The sequence below is a fragment of the Lepus europaeus genome, chromosome 10 (assembly GCF_033115175.1).
Source record: "Lepus europaeus isolate LE1 chromosome 10, mLepTim1.pri, whole genome shotgun sequence".
Classification (NCBI taxonomy): Eukaryota; Metazoa; Chordata; class Mammalia; order Lagomorpha; family Leporidae; genus Lepus; species Lepus europaeus.
The window spans coordinates 103107398-103124483 of NC_084836.1; the positions used below are offsets into that span (position 1 = coordinate 103107398).

Sequence of the window (17086 nt, forward strand, 5' to 3'; positions counted from 1 at the left end):
ATAATTAGATGACTAAATTGTATTCTTTTCTCATTTTTTTCACAAATATTGGATGATATGTACTATATTCTAAAAAATTATGTTAGTGATTAATTTTAAAATATACATAATAAAATCTGAAGTTAATGAATATTTTTACTCTTTTCCTGAATGACCAAGAAACTTTTTACCTGTATTTACTCTTTCTTCACTCTTTTTTTTTTTTTTAAGATTCATTTCATTTATCTGAGAGGTAGAGTTACAGACAGAGAGAGGGAGAGTCAGAGAGATCTTCCATACACTGGTTCATCCCCCAAATGGCCACAACAGCTGGAGCTGTGCTGATCTGAAGCTGGGAGCCAGGAGCTTCTTCTGGCCTCCCATGTGAGTACAGGGGCCCATGGACTTGGACCATCTACTATTGCTTTCCCAGGCCATGGCAGAGAGCTGGATTGGAAGTGGAGCAGACAGGACTGGAATCAGCGTCCATATGGGATGTTGGTACTGCAGGTGGCGGCTTTACTCGCTATGCCACAGCGCTGGCCCTTTTTTTTTTTTTTTTTTTTTTTTAATATTTATTTATTTGAAAGTCAGAGTTTAAAAGAGAGGGGGAGAATTAGAGCTTCTATCTGCTGGTTTACCCCCAAGTGTACACAATGGCCAGGGCTGAACCTGGCTGAAGCCAGGATCCAAGAACTTCATCCAGGTCTCCCACATGGATGGCAGGAGCCCAAGCACTTAGGCCATCTTCCGCTGCTTTTCCCAGGCCATTAGCAGGAAGCTGGGTCAGAAGTGGAGCAGCCAAGACACAAACTGCTGCCCATATAGAATGCCAGTGTCACAGGTAGCAGCTTTACCCACTATGCTACAACACTGGTCCCCAATATTCACTCCTCCCTGACTTATGTGCTTTTGTGTTCAATATATTCAGAGAGATGAAGGGGCCAGTGTTGTGGCACAGCAGGTAAAGCTACCACGTGCAGCAGTAGTATTCCATATTGGCACCAGTTGGAGTCCTGGCAACTCCTCTTCTAATAATCTAGCTCCCTGCTAATGTGCTTGAGAAAGCAGTGGGAAATGGCCCAAGTCCCTGGACACTGCCACCCACGTGGGAGACCTGGAAGAAGCTCCTGGCTTCTGCCTGGCCCAGCCACTGTCGTTCCAGCCATTTGAAGAGTAAACCAGCAGATGGAAGATCTTCTCTCTATCTCTTTCTCTCTGTTTCTCCTTCTCTGTAATTCTGCCTTTCAAATAAATACATCTTTAAAAGTATTTGAAAAAGCAGAGAGAGAGAGAAATCTTCCATTCATTGATTCACTCCTCAGATGCCCACAACAGCCAGGGCTGAGCCAGGTTGAAGTCGGGGGCCAGGAATTCCATTTGGATTTCCCTTACAGTTGGCAGGGGAGAAGGTAGAGGAAAAGCATGAAAAGGGATTAAGATTTGAAAGTGTTTAGCATACTCATGGACTTGACAGGAGGCCAGTGTGGCCAGAAGGTCAGAATGTCATGAGGGGACGGCTGCACAAGATGATGTTGGAAAGGAGAGGGCTGGAACAGTAAAGGCATTCCCATAAGTGAATAGCTAACTGCCAACTTACAAGCATTTTAAAGGAATGGCACAAGGAACTACTGACGCAATGATGTTGTTAGCTGTTATGTACTGACTGCTTTCTGTATGCTGAGCACTGTTTAACATGATTTATGTTAGGGCCAGCTTTGTGGTGCAGCCTGAGACACCAGCATCCCATATGAATGCCAGTTTGAGTCCCACCTGCTTTACTTCCAGTCCAGGTCCCTGCTAATGCACCTGGGAAAGCAGTGGAAAATGGCCCACGTACTTGGAGCCTTGCATCCATGTGGGAGATCCAGATGAAGTTCAGAGCTCCTGACTTCAGTCTGGTACAGCCATAGCCATTGCAGCCATTTGGGGAGTGAACCAGCAGATAGAAATTCTCTAACTCTCCCTTTCTCTGGAACTCTGCCTTTCAAAATAAATTAATCTTTTGGGGCTGGTGTAGCACTGTGCCTGTGACGTTGCATCTCATATGTGTGCTCGTTCAAATCCTGGCTGCTCCACTTCTGATCCAACTCCCTGCTAATGTGCCTGGGAAAGCAGTTTAAGATGACCCAAGTACTTGGGCCCCTGCATCCACATGGAAGACCTGGAGAAAGCTCCTGGCTCCTGGCTTCAGATTGATCCAGCTCTAGCTGTTGCAGCTATTTGGGGAGTGAACCAGCAGATGGGAGATCTCTCTGTTTCTCTCTCTCTCTCTGACTCTGCCTTTTAAATAAATAAATAAATATTTAAAAAATAGAAATAAAGCGATTCATGTGACTTAGCTCTATCCTCATAGCACCCTAGGAGGACACTGTTGTTATCCCCATTTTTATTGATGAGGAAACTGAGGCACAGATATTTAGAAAGCAACTGAGGTCCCACCTGCAATGGCAGATTATAGGCTGTCACATGGGCACGCAGCCTGACTTGAGTACCTTCCACCATGTCCTGAGAACCTAATAGAGGGTAGCTAGGAGATTGGAAGGCTTTGGTCAGTGGTGGACTTCTGGAAGAACCAGGACCCCTCTCCTAATCTCTTTTTCCCCAAAGATGCCTTCTATTTAATGAGTACAAATTTCATAAGTACAACTTTAAGTAACATAGTGCTTCTTCCCCCTATACCCGCCCTCCCACCCCTGCTCCCACCCCTCCTAATCTCTTTTATAAGGTAGGGAGTCGCCCAATCTGGGCCAAATCTGACTTTCCAGTGGCTAAGTCTGACTTTCCAGTGGGTTTGAGCCAGAGTCACCGCCTCAGCTCGTGGTTGCAGTGGCCAGCTGTGTTATGGTTGCTTTGAGGATAATGGACACTTGTGGTTTATATGAGGGACAGAATGCACTTTAGAAAGCAGTTGTACATGTATTAATAATTTGATTGTTTTATAAATCCCATTTGGCTCATAAATTTGGCGAGCTAGAGAGGCAGGGGTTACAGGCCTAGGGAATTACTGAGAGTTTCCACAGCTCCTGAGAGTTTAGGGAGCTTCTCAGTACAGGCCCCTTCTTCTGCCCCCTTTCCTCACCCTTGTGGTTCTAACAATGTTTCTTTCACGCGGCCAGGAGAAGGAGCGTTCCCGGCACCAGCAGGAGCTGGCTAAGGTTCTGGAGAGCCTGGAGAGGGAAAAGCTGGAGCTGGAAATGAGAATGAGGGAACTGCAGACAGAAACTGAGGCCCTCCGGGCACAACGGGAAGAGGAACGGACGCAGGCAGAGAGCGCCCTGTGCCAGGTGAGGAGCTGGGAGCCCTGGAGCTCTGACCACTTCCTTCTCGTGGTGCTGCAGAGGGGCTTGCAAAAGAGAATGCAGCTGTCCGCCTTGCTCCCGGTGAGCAGGGTCCCCTCACCATCAGCTGCAGGTCCCGCGGTACGTCATACTTCCTGAGGGAGGGCTGTCGTGTACCACATCCTGTCAGTGAGCAAACCAGTTTCAAGCTTTGTACTTCCTGGTTCTGATGCAGTGGGTTCAGAACTTCCTCTGCCCTCAGCCCCACCCCATTTGCTAGACTAGTCCTAGAGCAGCTATGTGCTTGTGGCCTCGTGGGTGGGCATGCTAACCCTAAGCCAGCAAGCCCTTGCCCTCCCCACCCCTCCACAGATGCAGCTGGAAACGGAGAAGGAGAGAGTGTCCCTCCTGGAGACCCTGCTGCAGACCCAGAAGGAGCTGGCAGATGCCAGCCAACAGCTGGAACGACTGCGACAGGACATGAAGGTTCAGAAGTTAAGGGAGCAGGTATGGAGCGTGGTCCTGGGCAGAGGCATGCCTCACCCATTTGGCATGGCATTGTTCCTTGGCACTCAGGCACCTGTCTTGGGCGAGGTGCTAGCCTGTTATGGGTATGGTAAAGGTGTGACCTGACACTCCTCCCGACAGACATGGTCCCTGCCCTCAAGGAACTTAACATTCCAGTGGCAGAGACGATGAAAAATAAGCAGACATAGACGAGATAATTACAGATTGCAGTGAGTGCTATAAAGGAAATAAATAGGATGATGTAATTGAGAGTGATTCAAAGGAGGCCACCTTAGGAATGGCGACCGCTGAAAAAGTAATGTTTGAGCTGAGATGTGAAGGTTGAAAAGAAGCCAATCCCTCATCTGCGGCACCAGCATCCCATACGGACTCTGATTTGAGTCCCAGCTGCTCCACTTCTGATCCAGCTCCCTGCTAATGTGCCTGGGAAAGCAGTGGAAGAAGGCTTGAGTCCTTGGGCCCCTGCACCCATGTGGGAGACCTGGATGGAGCTCGTAGCTTCTGGTGTTGGCCTGGCCCAGCCCTGGCCATTGTGGCCATTTAGGGAGTAAGCCAGTGGATGGAAGATCTCTCTCTCTCTCTCTCACTCACTCTTTCCGTAATTCTTTCAAATAAATAAATAAATAAATCTTTAAAAAAGAAAAGAAGCCAGCCCCATGGTATAAGGTAGGTGAACCCTGAAAATATCCTGCTAAGTAACATAAATCATTCCTAAGATTATAGTTCCCTCCATATGAAATGTCCAAATTAGGCAAATCTATAAAGACAGAAAACAAATTAGTGGGTGGGTTGGGGGTAGAGGAAGGGGATGAGATTAGGGGTGAGGTGATTGATGCAGAATGACTATTATTGGATATATATATATTATATATATATATTTTTTTTTTTTTTTTTTTTTTTACTTGAAAGGCAGAGAGACAGGTAGACCTTCCATCTCTCCAAATGCCCCAATAGCCAGGTTGAAGCCAGGAGCTAGGAAACTGGTCCAGGTCTCCCACTTGATTGCAGGGATCCATCACATGCTGCCTGCCAGAGTATGAATTAGAAGGAAGCTAGAATCAGAAGTGGAGCCTGGAGTTGAACCCAAGCCCTCCGATATGGTGTGTGGGGTTCCCAAGTGACATCTGTACTGATTGCCCTTAGGTACAGAATTTCTCTTGAGGTGATAAAAGTGTTTTAAGGAGCCGGCACTGTGGCATAGCAGGTAAAGCCGCGGCCTGCAGTGCTGGCATCCCATATGGGTGCCGGTTCGAGTCCTGGCTGCTCAACTTCCAATCCAGCTCTCTGCTATGGCCTCGGAAAGCAATAAAAGATGGCCCAAGTCCTTGGGCCCCTGCACCCAGAAGAGGCTTCTGGATTCAGATCAGCACTGCTCTTGGCCATCGCAACCAATTGGAGTGAACCAGTGGATGGAAGACTTCTCTCTCTCTCTCTCTCTCTCTCTCTCTGCCTCCCCTTCTCTCTATGTATAACTCTGAGTTCCAAATAAATAAATAAACCTTTTAAAAAAGTGTTTTAAAAAAGTCCATCATTTGAAGAACATTGCAGGTCAAGGGGAAGCCATCAGAAGGCCTAGTACAGACAGAAAGTATCTCAAGAGTTTGAAGTACAGACAGGAGGCAGTGCGGCTTCAGTGCAGTGGGCTCAGGGGTGCGGAGAGAGGTAGGCGGGAGCCCATTGTCAATCACAGTAGGTTCTTGGGTTTTGTTCTAGGGCAGTGGGAACTGTTGGATAGTATTTAAATAGCAAAATAGCAGGAGTGGGACGTGAGTGGAGAATAGTTTGTATGTGTGTGCTGCTAGGGTGTCATGGCGTCAGGCAGAAGTAGGGGTATAGTCAGCAGGCTGTTGCGATGGTCTGGGTAAGGGACTGTTACCACCTTGGACCCTGACTAAAGAACCTGGGTGAGCCCATGCACTTTGTGAGGGAGGGGAGGGACTAGGAGGCAAGGATCTGAGGTGGGAACAGCATAGATGACTGGCTCCACCTCAGCCTTTGCCAATCCAGCAGAAAATGGCAATATTTATACTACATTGATTTTGAGACCAAGGCCCCTGTGGGGGCTCTCCTGTCCTCACTGATGTCTTCTCCCTTTGCAGGAGACCACTGAGCTGCTGCAGACCCAGCTGCGGGAGGCCCAGCAGGAGCTGAAGGAGGCCACCCAGCAGCACAGAGACGACCTCGCCGTCGTCCGAGAAGAGGGCTGCAGTCTGCTGCAGGATAAGAGAGACCTGCAGCAGCAGGTGCCTGCCTCCTCCCCGCTCTTCCCCCAGCCCTCCCCAGCACAGCCAGCCTCTCCCACTTTGCTTCCACAGGGTGGGGGGAGCCCCGGCCCTGCTGCCCGAGCTGGGAAGGGTCGGGGCAGCCCTGGGCTGAGTGGACCTTGAAGGATGCTCAGAGCTGAGCGTGTGCCTCTCCAGCCCTGGCACGGCAGTCTCTTTCCTCTGTAGCAATCGTGGAGCTCAGGTTTTCTTGGGCAGTCCCAGGTCCAGTTGTTCTTCCCATCCTCCCTGTAAGTCCAGCGTTCTCATGTACCAGATTGCTTTTCCTTCTCAGAGCCCTTTTTCAGAGAATGTTCTGATTTTTCATTTAAAACACGATAATCACTATTCACTTGTCCTCACTTTACCTTTGAGCATAGTTCTTTCTGTTCAGCAAAGATTTTTAGTCGTGCCTGCTTTTACACGTATATGTGAGGCCAGGGAGAGAGAGAACCAGCATGAACAGTATTGTTGTTAAGACTGGTGTATAGGGATTGGTAGAGGCTGCAGAGCATTGGAAATGGGCCACTGACTGTGGTACATACATAGGATCCTAAGATCGTAGGCCGAACACATTTTCCTACTGGCCCACTACCCTGCCATCTCACCTTTACACCCTTAACTTTCCAGGTGGAGGACTTGAAGTCTCAGCTGGCTACCCAGGATGACTCCCAGAGGCTGTTGGAGCAGGCAGTTCAGGAGAAGTTGAGAGAGGCCCAGGAGTGTAGCCAGATTCAGAAGGAGCTGGAGAGAGAGAAAGCCAGGTAGGTTAGGTTAGGGCTACGGAGGTGAGTTTTGCCTTTCTGGCTACAATGATCACTGTGACATTGACAGTTCTTTGTTGGGTCATCTAGCCTTTCATGTCTCCAGCTCTGATATACAGATGAAACCCTGTGGTGAAGACATGGCTGCTATCTTCAGAGCTTATACTGAATTCATTTAACACATATTTACAGAATACCCATTATGCACCAGGCACTCTGCCAGGGGTGGGGAGACGGTGGTAAACAAGACAGTGTGGTCTCATTGGACTTTATAGTGTTTTGGGAAAGAGTTTAATCAAATATTCCTCTGAACAAATTATTACAGATTTTGATATATGTGTGGAGGAAAGAAATAGGGTATGAAAGAAACCTACATCATTGTTAGGAAGGCCTTTCTCAGGAGGTTGCATTTAAACTGAGCATTGAAAGATGAAATGGAGCCATCTAGGCAAAGGAGTGAGGGAGAGTTCTAGATAGTAGGAACAGTAGGAATAGAAATCATGTGCAGAGGCCCTGAGGCAGATAAAAGCTGACAGTATTTGGTGAAATGGCAAGTACAGTGTAACTGGAGCATGGTGAGTAATAAGAGCTGACAAGTCTATGTCATTTGGGGTGTTTCAGGCCACGTGAGGAGTTTGTAGATTAAGGTTAGTAAGAACACCGCTGGGGGGTTTTAGCAGGGAAATTGACATAATTCAGTTTATGATGCATTAGTGATGACGTGAACCATCATGCGTGATGCAGGAACATGCAGAATGTAGAGCAGCATGTGTGCACAGGCTGCAGGAGTTCGAGAAGAGACAGAGATTTTGTTGATGAAACTGAGGCTGAAAAACAAGAGGCTGGTACAGGTGTCCAGACGAGAGGTACTAATGTTGAACTGGGGTAGGGTAGTGGGCAAAAGAGGAAAGAAGGGACATTAAGGGAAGTAGAATCAATTGTATACAGTTACAGATTGGCCATGGGTGGCATGAAGGGGAAGTAGGCAGAGTTGCTGGAAGGAAGAGCCGTTCACAGAGCTAGGAAACAGTATGCAGGAAATAGCAGGAGCGAGTGAGTGGGAATGGAGGTGCAAAGGGCTTGGGAAGCTTTGGAACTATGGAATTTGAGCTATATTTGGAATTTGCTAGAGAAGAATAAATTGTGAAGCTACAAAGAGGCGTGTTATGCGTGAAGGACCTGAGAATACGTGGTAGGTACTCAGAAAATGATTGCTTCTGTTGTTACTCTACAATAATTGTTGTTACCACTTCTGTTTTAATTATTAATGCTGCGTTTAGAACAGTTAGATGAGAAGTTAGTTTTTCATTCCCTGAGAGAATGGCCTAGCCCTTTGACCCCTTCTCTTCTTAGCCTGACTCTGTCGCTGGTGGAAAAGGAACAGAGACTCCTTGATTTAGAAGAAGCTGATTCTGTTCGACAGCAAGAGCTGAGCTCCCTGCGGCAGGACGTGCAGGAGGCCCAGGAAGGGCAGAAAGAGCTCAGTGCCCAGGTACTTCCCGCTCTTCCGGGAGCCCTGCCTCCTCAGTGGAAGCGTGTGCATGAGGCAATGGGGAATTGCCCAGGGTGGAGGCCTCTTCTCTCTTCCTTAATTACAGGAGAAGATGGAACCTCCACAGCCCTAGCAGGAGAGGGGGGAGCCAGATGCAGCAGGGTGGGGACTTGTGGGGAACCTGACAGCCCAGAACATAATAAATACCCAAAGGGGCAGAGTCCGTGCAGGCCTGGTTCCAGCACAGCCGCTTCCTAGTGTGTGTGGTCTGCTGGCAATAAGGGTACTTGAGCAACGAGTAACACTCCAGATCAGTTAGGCAGCAGCAAAAGGACTTCTGGGGACCCAGTCTGCTCACTGCAGGACCCTGAAGTTGGTACAGAGAGGTGAAACTGGGAGGGAAAGAGTCGGGGAGTGAGAGCTAGACAGTAGATTGCAGTGGATAAGGACACAGGTCAGGCTGTTAGTCCCAAGTTTGACTGCCAGCTTTATAGCTTCCTCGTTGTGAGGGTGTCAGTTTCTTCATCTTTAAACAAAGATAATAATTCTTAACCACTGTAGGAATATATAAAGTGTTAGTAGCACACTAAGCATTCAGAAAATGGTAGTATCCACTATGATTGTGATTGGCTTTGTTAATTAGGCTCAGTGTCAGGCTTTGAGGGCAGAGAGATCTCACGATGGCAGGAAGCTGGCCTGTCTGCCCAGAACAACAGAGCCCAATCCCATTTGTTAGCCTGGACCCATGTGTCAGGAGTCAGTGAGGACCCAGATGTCAGATCCAGGGTAACACTCATTTCAGAGCCCCCTTCCCTGCTAGGGAGTTGAGCCTGCAGAAACCCTCCCAGCCCTGATCCAAGTTTGCCCAGGGCTTGAGTGTGGTCAGCCCTGGGAGCATCAGAACAGGGTACTCACTCCCTGCTCAGACTAAGTATGCTTCCTCCCTGGCAGGTGGAGCTACTGAGGCAGGAGGTGAAGGAAAAGGAGGCTGATTTTCTGGCCCAGGAAGCACAGCTGCTGGAGGAGCTGGAGGCGTCTCAGGTCACAGAGAAGCAGCTGAGAGCTTCCCTGTGGGCCCAGGAAGCCAAGGCAGCCCAACTGCAGCTGCAGCTGTGCAGCACGGAGAGCCAGCTGGAGGCACTGGCCGCGGAGCAGCAGCCTGGGAGCCGTGCTCAGGCCCAGCTTGCCAAGCTCTACTGTGTTCTGCAGCAGGCCCTAGGGTCTGTCTGTGAGAGCAGGCCTGAGCTGGGGGGTGGGGGAGACTCTGCTCCCTCCATCTGGGGCCCTGAACCAGGTGAGGCGCCACCCAAGAACTAAGTCCTTTGAGCCAAAGCCAGGCCCAGCTCCCAGGGGAGAGGGAGGTGAGTGCAGTTCATTAGGCAATATTGCATGAGTGTTACAGCCACAGGCTGGAATTAATTCTATCCAAGTTTGAACCCTGGTTCTATTTGCTAGCCTCCTTGGCAAATCACTTCTGAGTTTGATTTTCCTCAACTATAAAATGAGGATGTTAAAAGCACCTACCTTAGAATTTTCCTGAAGAGTTAATGAGATTACAATGTAAGTGAATAGCTTACCCAGTTCCTGGCACTTATTAAGTGCATAATGAATGATACCTACCATTATGTGGTGCCCACCATAGTGCCTGGCACATGGGTACACAGAAAATACAAGGCAGGGGCCCTTTGAGAAGAGGAAGGACCACGTCTGGGGAGGGATGGCTGTTTCCTTTCATAGCACAACAGGCAAGGAGATTTTTCCTCATTTCTTCAGACCAGAATGGTGCCAGGAGTCTCTTTAAGAGAGGGCCCCTCCTGACTGCCCTCTCAGCTGAGGCGGTGGCCTCTGCCCTCCACAAGCTTCACCAAGACCTGTGGAAGAGTCAGCAGGCCCGGGTATGTCTTCTGCCCTCCTTCCTTGAGCCCTCTCCACCCCTCCCCTGAAGAACATGAGACAGAGCCTCACGCAACACTTTGGCCTGTTCCTTTCCTAGATCAAGTTGGGATGCGTCCCATGTCTGTCGACCCTGAATAGAGTACTTGGAGTTCCTCGGCCCTGTTTTCACCCCTGCCTCTCGGGGTGGTTGTGAGGATCATGAATGAGTACTCTAAGTCACAAACCCTCACAAATGTGTGGGGCTTTGTATGCCATTTTCCTCTCAGCCACGCGTGGCCTTCAAGAGAAACCCACCAGTTCGTGAACGCTGAGATCTGAAGATGCCTTTTCTAGGAACATTCTAGGCGTAAGACTGAAATCACACAGGCAGGCATTTTGCACAGTGGTTGCCGCTGCTTGGGATGCCTGCGTCTCATATGGGAGTGCTTGGTTTGAGTCTCAGATCCTCTACTTCTTTTTTGTTTTGTTTGTTTATTTGAAAGAATTACAGAGAGAGAGGGAGACACACACACACATGCTCACAGAGAGAGATCTATCCACTAGTTTACTCCCCAGATGACCAAGAGCCAGGAGCTTCTTCCAGATCTCCTATGTGGGTGGCAGGGGCCCAAACACTTCGGCCATCCTATGCTGCTTTCCCAGACACATTAGCAGGGAGTGGGATTGGAAGTGGAGCCCTTATGGGAAGCTGGCATTGCAGGCAGCAGCTTTACTTGCCACACCACAATGCTGGCCCTATCTCTTCCGCTTCTTTTTTTTTTTTTTTTTAAAGATTTATCTATTTATTTATTTGAGAGGTAGAGTTATACACAGAGAGAGGGAGAGACAGAGAGAAAGGTCTTCTGTCTGCTGGTTCACTCTCCAAATGGCTGCAATGGACAGAGCTGTGTCAATCTGAAGCAAGGAGCCAGGAGCTTCTTCCAGGTCTGCCACGTGGGTGCAGGGGCCCAAGGACTTGGGCCATCTTCTGCTACTTTCCCAGGCCATAGCAGAGAGCTGGATGGGAAGAGGAGCAGCCAGGATGAGAACTGGTGCCCATATGGGATGCCAGCGCTGCAGGCAGAGGATTAACCTACTGTGCCACAGTGCTGGCCCCCTTTTCTGCTTCTGATTTAGTTTCCTGCTGATGTACATTTTGGGAGAGAATAGATGATGGCTCAAGCACTTGGGTTCCTGGCTTTAGCCTGGCCCAGCCTTGACTGTTGCAGGCATTTGAAGAGTGAACCTGTAAATGGAAGATCTGTCTCTTACTCTGTGTCTCTCCCTCTCTGTCTGTAATTCTGATTTTCAAATAAATGAAAAAAACCTTTTTAAAATGTCCCGCAAATTCTGCCTCGCAATGAGCCTACTGGTCAGTATAAACTGAGTGCCATCTACGTGCCAGCCACTCCGAGTTGCGTATATGGAAAGGAGTAAACAGTGACCGCTTCCCTCGGAACACTTGTGATAGTGCTGGCTTTGCGACGTAGCAGCTAAAGCAACCACCTGCAATGCTGGCATCCCATATGGGTGCTGGTTTGTGTCCTGGCTGTTTGACTTCTGATCCAACTCTGCTAATGCACTGGGAATGCAGTGGAAGATGGACCACGTGCTTGGGCCCCTGCACCCACATGGGAGCCTGGAGGAAGCTCCAGGCTACAGCCTTGCCCAGCCCCAGCTGTTGAAGCCATTGGGGGTGAACCAGCAGGTGGAAGATCTCTCTCTGTCCCTCTTTGTGATTCTGCCTTTCAAATAAATAAATCTTAAAGAAGGAAAGACAGGCAGAGGAACCAAACTGCATTCTTATGGAAAACAGAAGAGGAGTCACTGGATCAATAATGGGCACAAATGATGTATGTTGGAACGAAGGAAGGAAGAGCAATTCATTCTGTCTGGGCAAAGGTCAGGAGAAAGGAATGGATGATCTTTGAGATTAGCTTTTACTTTATTTTAAAAGTTTCATTTATTTGAAAGGCAAAGAGAAAGAAAGCTCTTCCCATCCACTGGTTCACTCCCCAGATGCCCACAACAGTAAGGGGGCTGGGCCAGGCTGAAGCCATGAGTTAGGAACACAATCCAGGTGGCAGAGACTCAAGTGCTTGAGCCATCACGTGCAGCCTCCTAAGATGCGCATTAGCAACAGACTGGAATCAAGCAGTGCCAGGGCCCAAACCAGGCACTCTGATACGGGATGCAGGCGTCCCAAGTGGGGTCGTAACCACTGTTTTGAATGCCTACCTCTGGGCTCACCTTTGAAATAGGAGTTTGGGAGGGGAGTGGTGAGTCCTGGACTAAGACTTTAGCAAGAGTTCTGTTTCAGAAGACATCGACAGGTCAGAAGGGGTTTCTCAGCCCCCATCAGCTAGAGCAGAATCTGTTATAGGGAGTTGAACACCCGAGTTCTGAGGTAAATAACCCAGCAGTCTGGGAGTAGGCCCAGGGTGGCAGACCACCCCTGTGGCTGAGAGTGTGGTGAGAGCTTGAGGCCTGTCAGGAGAGCTTTGTGGAAGATGAGGAACTTGAGGTCCTGCCTGCCTGTCTTCCCAGGATGATCTGAGGGATCAGGTCCGGAAGCTGGAACAGCATCTGACCAAAGCTGAGGCTGACAAGAGCCTGCTCCACGCAGAGCTGCAGGACCTGCAGCAACAGCTGTCCCAGAACCTGGAAGGTGAGACACTGCAGGTGGGCAGGAGGGCAGAGGATGGGTGGCAGGCCTGGAAGGGGCAGGGACAGGCCTGGCAGCCCCTCGTTATTGTCCATCTACCATGAGGAGATGCATCTAGAGGCATTTCCATAGGGTGGGGGCCCCTTGGCCTATTTCTGTGCTTCAGTTGGCCTTTGAGGGGCAACCCAGAAGGATCTCGAAGAAAGGATTTGGTGAACCGAGAGCAGGTGCTGGGCTGGGCTTTCAGTTTTCTGCAGGAGATAAAAACCACTGGGAGACTCAGGGCCAAGGCTGGGAGAACACAATACAATCCTGTGACTTTGTCATTTGTGTGCATTATTTATCTTTATATTCTACTGCACGTCTGCAAAATTAGCCTTTGGTGGCAGAAGACTATTTAGGAGAAAACAGGGAATCCAGGGAGACCTTGTCCACACTGCAGCCAAGGGCTGGAAGGGGGGATGGCCCCTTGGAGAGGAGAGGAGCGGGAAGGATCCTGAGACCAAGGTTCCTCTGGAGAGGAAGGCAGTTTAGGTAGTGGGTCTGGCCTTCTGGGGAGTCTGTGGCGTGCTCCCCGGAAACCACACAAATAGAGCTGAGTTCTAGTGCATGTTGCGGAAACGGGGACAGGGTCGGGGGAAGGCACCTGCAGAGCCACCAGGTCTCTAAGAACCTTTGCAACTGGGGAATAGCAGGGACCTCCAGTGTCAGCTAGCTCAACCGTTTGTGGAATCCAGGGGTGACAAGGACCTCTCTGTGATCAGGATAGATAAAGAAGTGTTAGGATGACTAACAGCAGGGCTGGGGCTGGCAGCAGGTAGACGTGAATGCAGAAGCAGCAGGGAGCCTGGACATACAGGAGCAGCTGGCAGGTGGGGGATACCTCCAGGAGGCTGGATGTAATTCTCTCCTCCTTAGCTTCTTCCCTTTGATTCGCTTCCCTGTCCTCCATCTGCCTCTGTATCCCTCTTTTCCCCACCCCCAACCATGAGCCCCTCCCTTTCTTCCCCAAGAAAAATCCAAGTGGGAAGGAAAACAGAACTCCATGGAATCTGAGCTGAAGGAACTGCACGAAACTGTGACTTCCTTACAGGGTCACCTAAGGCAAGCAGAACTGCAGAGAATGGAAGCCCAGGTAAGGTGGCACTAATTTTCGGGGGAGATTGCCTCAAGCGTCGTCCCTTGGGGCCCAAGGCCCACCTCAGCTTACGATCTTGGGCCCAGCTTCCTTTAGCAAGTCTTTTGATTCTTCTGGTTTTCCCCCTGTTCTTCAGAGCCATTGTTAAGGTCCCAATTATTCTCTTGAATTGAGATTGAGGTTTTTGTCCCTTATCCTTAAGGCCCAGAATATGGGGTGCCTCATTTGTGCCACAGCCTCCCCTGGGAGGTAATGGGGAGATACCACTCGATACTTCCCCACCACTCTAATCCTTGTCTTTGCTGGTGCCAGAGAATGAGGAAGAGAAAGGCCAGCGTTGGAGTGACTGTTAGGAAGTGTAGACTAAGTTGGTTTTGCATCTTGTTTTCCAGGGTGAGCGAGAGTTACTTCAGGTAGCCAAGGAGAACCTGACAGCCCACGTGGAACAGCTGAAGGCATCTGTGGCAGAAGCCAGGGCTCAGGCGAGCGCTGCTGGCATCCTGGAAGAACACCTGAGGACGGTGCGCTCGGCGCTGAAGCGGAAAAATGAGGAGGTGGAGAGTGAGCGTGAGAGAGCCCAGGCTCTTCAGGAGCAGGGTGAGCTGAAGGTGGCCCAAGGCAAGGCCCTGCAGGAGAACTTGGCTCTGCTGACCCAGACTCTATCTGAGAAAGAAGGACAGGTGGAGACTTTGCAAGGAGAAATCCTGGAACTGGAGAAGCAACGGGAAATGCAGAAGGCCGCCTTAGAGCTGCTGTCCCTGGACCTGAAGAAGAGGAACCAAGAGGTGGATCTGCAACAAGAACAGATTCAGGAGCTGGAGCAGTGTAGGTCTGTTTTGGAGCATCTGCCCATGGCGGTTCAGGAGCGAGAGCAGCAGCTGGCTGTGCAGAGGGAGCAGATCAGAGAGCTCGAGAAGGATCGGGAGACCCAGAGGAGCCTCTTGGAGCATCAGCTTCTGGACCTGGAGAAGAAGGCCCAGGTGATTGAGTCCCAGCGAGGGCAGATTCAGGATCTGAAAAAGCAGCTGGTCACTCTGGAGTGCCTGGCCCTGGAACTGGAAGAAAGCCACCACAAAGTGGAGTGCCAGCAAAAGGTGATCGAGGAGCTGGAGGGCCAGAGGGAAATGCAGAGGGTGGCCCTGACCCACCTCACGCTGGACTTGGAGGAAAGGAGCCAGGAGCTGCAGGCACAAAGCAGCCAGATCCATGAGCTGGAGAGCCACAGCACCCTTCTGGCAAGAGAGCTGCAGGAGAGGGAGCAGGACGTGAAGTCCCAGCACGAGCAGGTCAAGGAGCTGCAGAGGCAGAATGAGCATCTGGCTCAGGACCTTGAGAGGAGGGAACAGGAGCTGGTGCTGCAGAAGGAGAGGATTCAGGTTCTCGAAGATCAGAGGACACTGCAGACCAAGATCTTGGAGGAGGACCTGGAACAGATCAAGCTGTCCCTGAGAGAGCGAGGCCGGGAGCTGGCCCCTCAGAGGCACCTGGCGGAGGAGGGCAAGGGCCAGGGGAAAGCACAGCGTGGCAGCCTTGAGCACCTGAAGCTGATCCTGCGTGATAAGGAGAAGGAAGTCGAGTGCCAGCAGGAGCAGATCCAGGATCTGCAGGAGCACAGGGGCCAGCTGGAGCAGCAGCTGCAGGGCCTGCACAGGAAGGTGGCCGAGAGCAGCCTGCTCCTGACCCAGCGAGAGCAGGAGATACTGGTCTTGCAGCGGCACCTACAGGAAGCCAGGGAGCAGCGGGAGCTGAAAGAGCAGTCGCTCCAGAGTCAGCTGGAAGAGGCCCAGAGAGCTGTGACCCAGAGGGACCAGGAGCTGGAGGCCCTGCAGCGTGAGCGGCGGCAGGCTCAGGGCCAGGAGGAGAGTGTGAAGGAGAAGGCCAGCGACCTCCAGGGGGCTCTGGAGCAGGCCCATATAGCTCTGCAGGAGCGCCAGGGAGAGCTGGAGGAACACAAGGAGCAGGTGCGGCGGCTCCAGGAAGAGCTGGCAGCGGAGGGCCGGCGGGGGCAGGCCCTGGAGGAGGTGTTGGGAGACCTGAGGGTGGAGGCTCGGGAGCAGGAGAAGGCTCTGCTGACCCTCCAGCAGCAGTGTGCCGAGCGCACACAGGAGCACGACGCACAGGCCAGGGCCCTGCAAGACAAGTGGCTAGAAGCAGAGGCAATGCTTAAGGAACGGGACCAGGAGCTGGAAGCTCTGCGGACAGAAAACCAGTTCTCCCGGCATCAGGAGGAGGCTGCCTGGGGCCAGGTCGAAGCACTGCAGGAGGCCCTCAGCAGGGCCCAGGCTGTGCTGCAGGAAAAAGAGCGGCATCTCCTGGAGCAGACAGAATTGAGTCACAGTCTAGAGGCCAGCACCGCCACCTTGCAGGCCACCCTGAACACCTGCCAGACACACGCCCGGCAGCTGGAGGAGGCCCTGAGGACACGTGAAGGTGAGATCCAGGACCAGGGCCTGCGACATCGGGAGGACATACAACGGCTCCAGCAGGCCCTTGCCCAGAGGGACGAAGAGCTGAGGCTTCAGAAGGAGCAAGGGCAGCTGCTGGAGAAGCTTCTAGCCCAGAGGGACCAAGAGGGGCAGAATCTGGGGAAGGAAAGAGAAGAGGAAGAGAGGATTGGCCTCCGTGAGAGTCTAAGGGAGCTGCAGTTGACTCTAGCCCAGAAGGAAGAGGAACTCCGGGAGCTGAGGGAGGCCCAGCAAAGGAAGAATCCCGAGGCCTTACCCCAGAGCCACAAAGCTTCCTCAGTGCAGGAACCAGCTCTGAACTCTGAATCTTTCAGGCCCAAACTGCAGCGAGACCTAGAACGCCTACAGGTAGCCTTGAGGCAGACAGAGGCCAGGGAGATTGAGTGGAGGGAGAAGGCCCAGGACTTGGCGCTATCCCTGGCCCAGAGCAAGGCCAGTGTCAACAGTCTGCAGGAGGTAGCCTTGTTCCTACAAGCCTCCGTCCTGGAGCGGGAATCAGAGCAGCAGAGACTACTGGTGAGTCACTCCCTGGGTAGTAAGGGCCAGGGGAAAGAGCCCTGTCTGGCTGAGCTCAGGGGCTCCCTGCCACCCTGAACCTTGTGACCCATCCAGGGTATGAGAAAGCTGGGATCATGAGT

At 51.2% G+C, this 17086-nt stretch overlaps 1 protein-coding gene across 12 annotated transcripts in view; it reads left to right on the top strand.

Annotated features, from left to right (window-relative positions):
* The window catches only part of CEP250 (centrosomal protein 250), a 58868-nt gene that overhangs the window by 29942 nt on the left and 11840 nt on the right, over positions 1-17086 (top strand). For 9 of the 12 annotated variants that reach the window (XR_009867093.1, XM_062204101.1, XM_062204099.1 and 6 more), the window contains 10 exons: positions 3099-3266; positions 3603-3767; positions 5888-6031; positions 6680-6813; positions 8167-8305; positions 9257-9599; positions 10079-10200; positions 12728-12848; positions 13859-13980; positions 14376-16964. Coding sequence is in view for 11 of the 12 variants with exons in the window: in XM_062204101.1 (XP_062060085.1) it covers positions 3099-3266; positions 3603-3767; positions 5888-6031; positions 6680-6813; positions 8167-8305; positions 9257-9599; positions 10079-10200; positions 12728-12848; positions 13859-13980; positions 14376-16964 (4047 nt within the window). In the remaining variant the exon portion in view is untranslated. The remainder of the gene's footprint in view (positions 1-3098; positions 3267-3602; positions 3768-5887; positions 6032-6679; positions 6814-8166; positions 8306-9256; positions 9600-10078; positions 10201-12727; positions 12849-13858; positions 13981-14375; positions 16965-17086) is intronic. The other 3 variants (XM_062204104.1, XM_062204105.1, XM_062204106.1) reach the window with 1 other exon arrangement.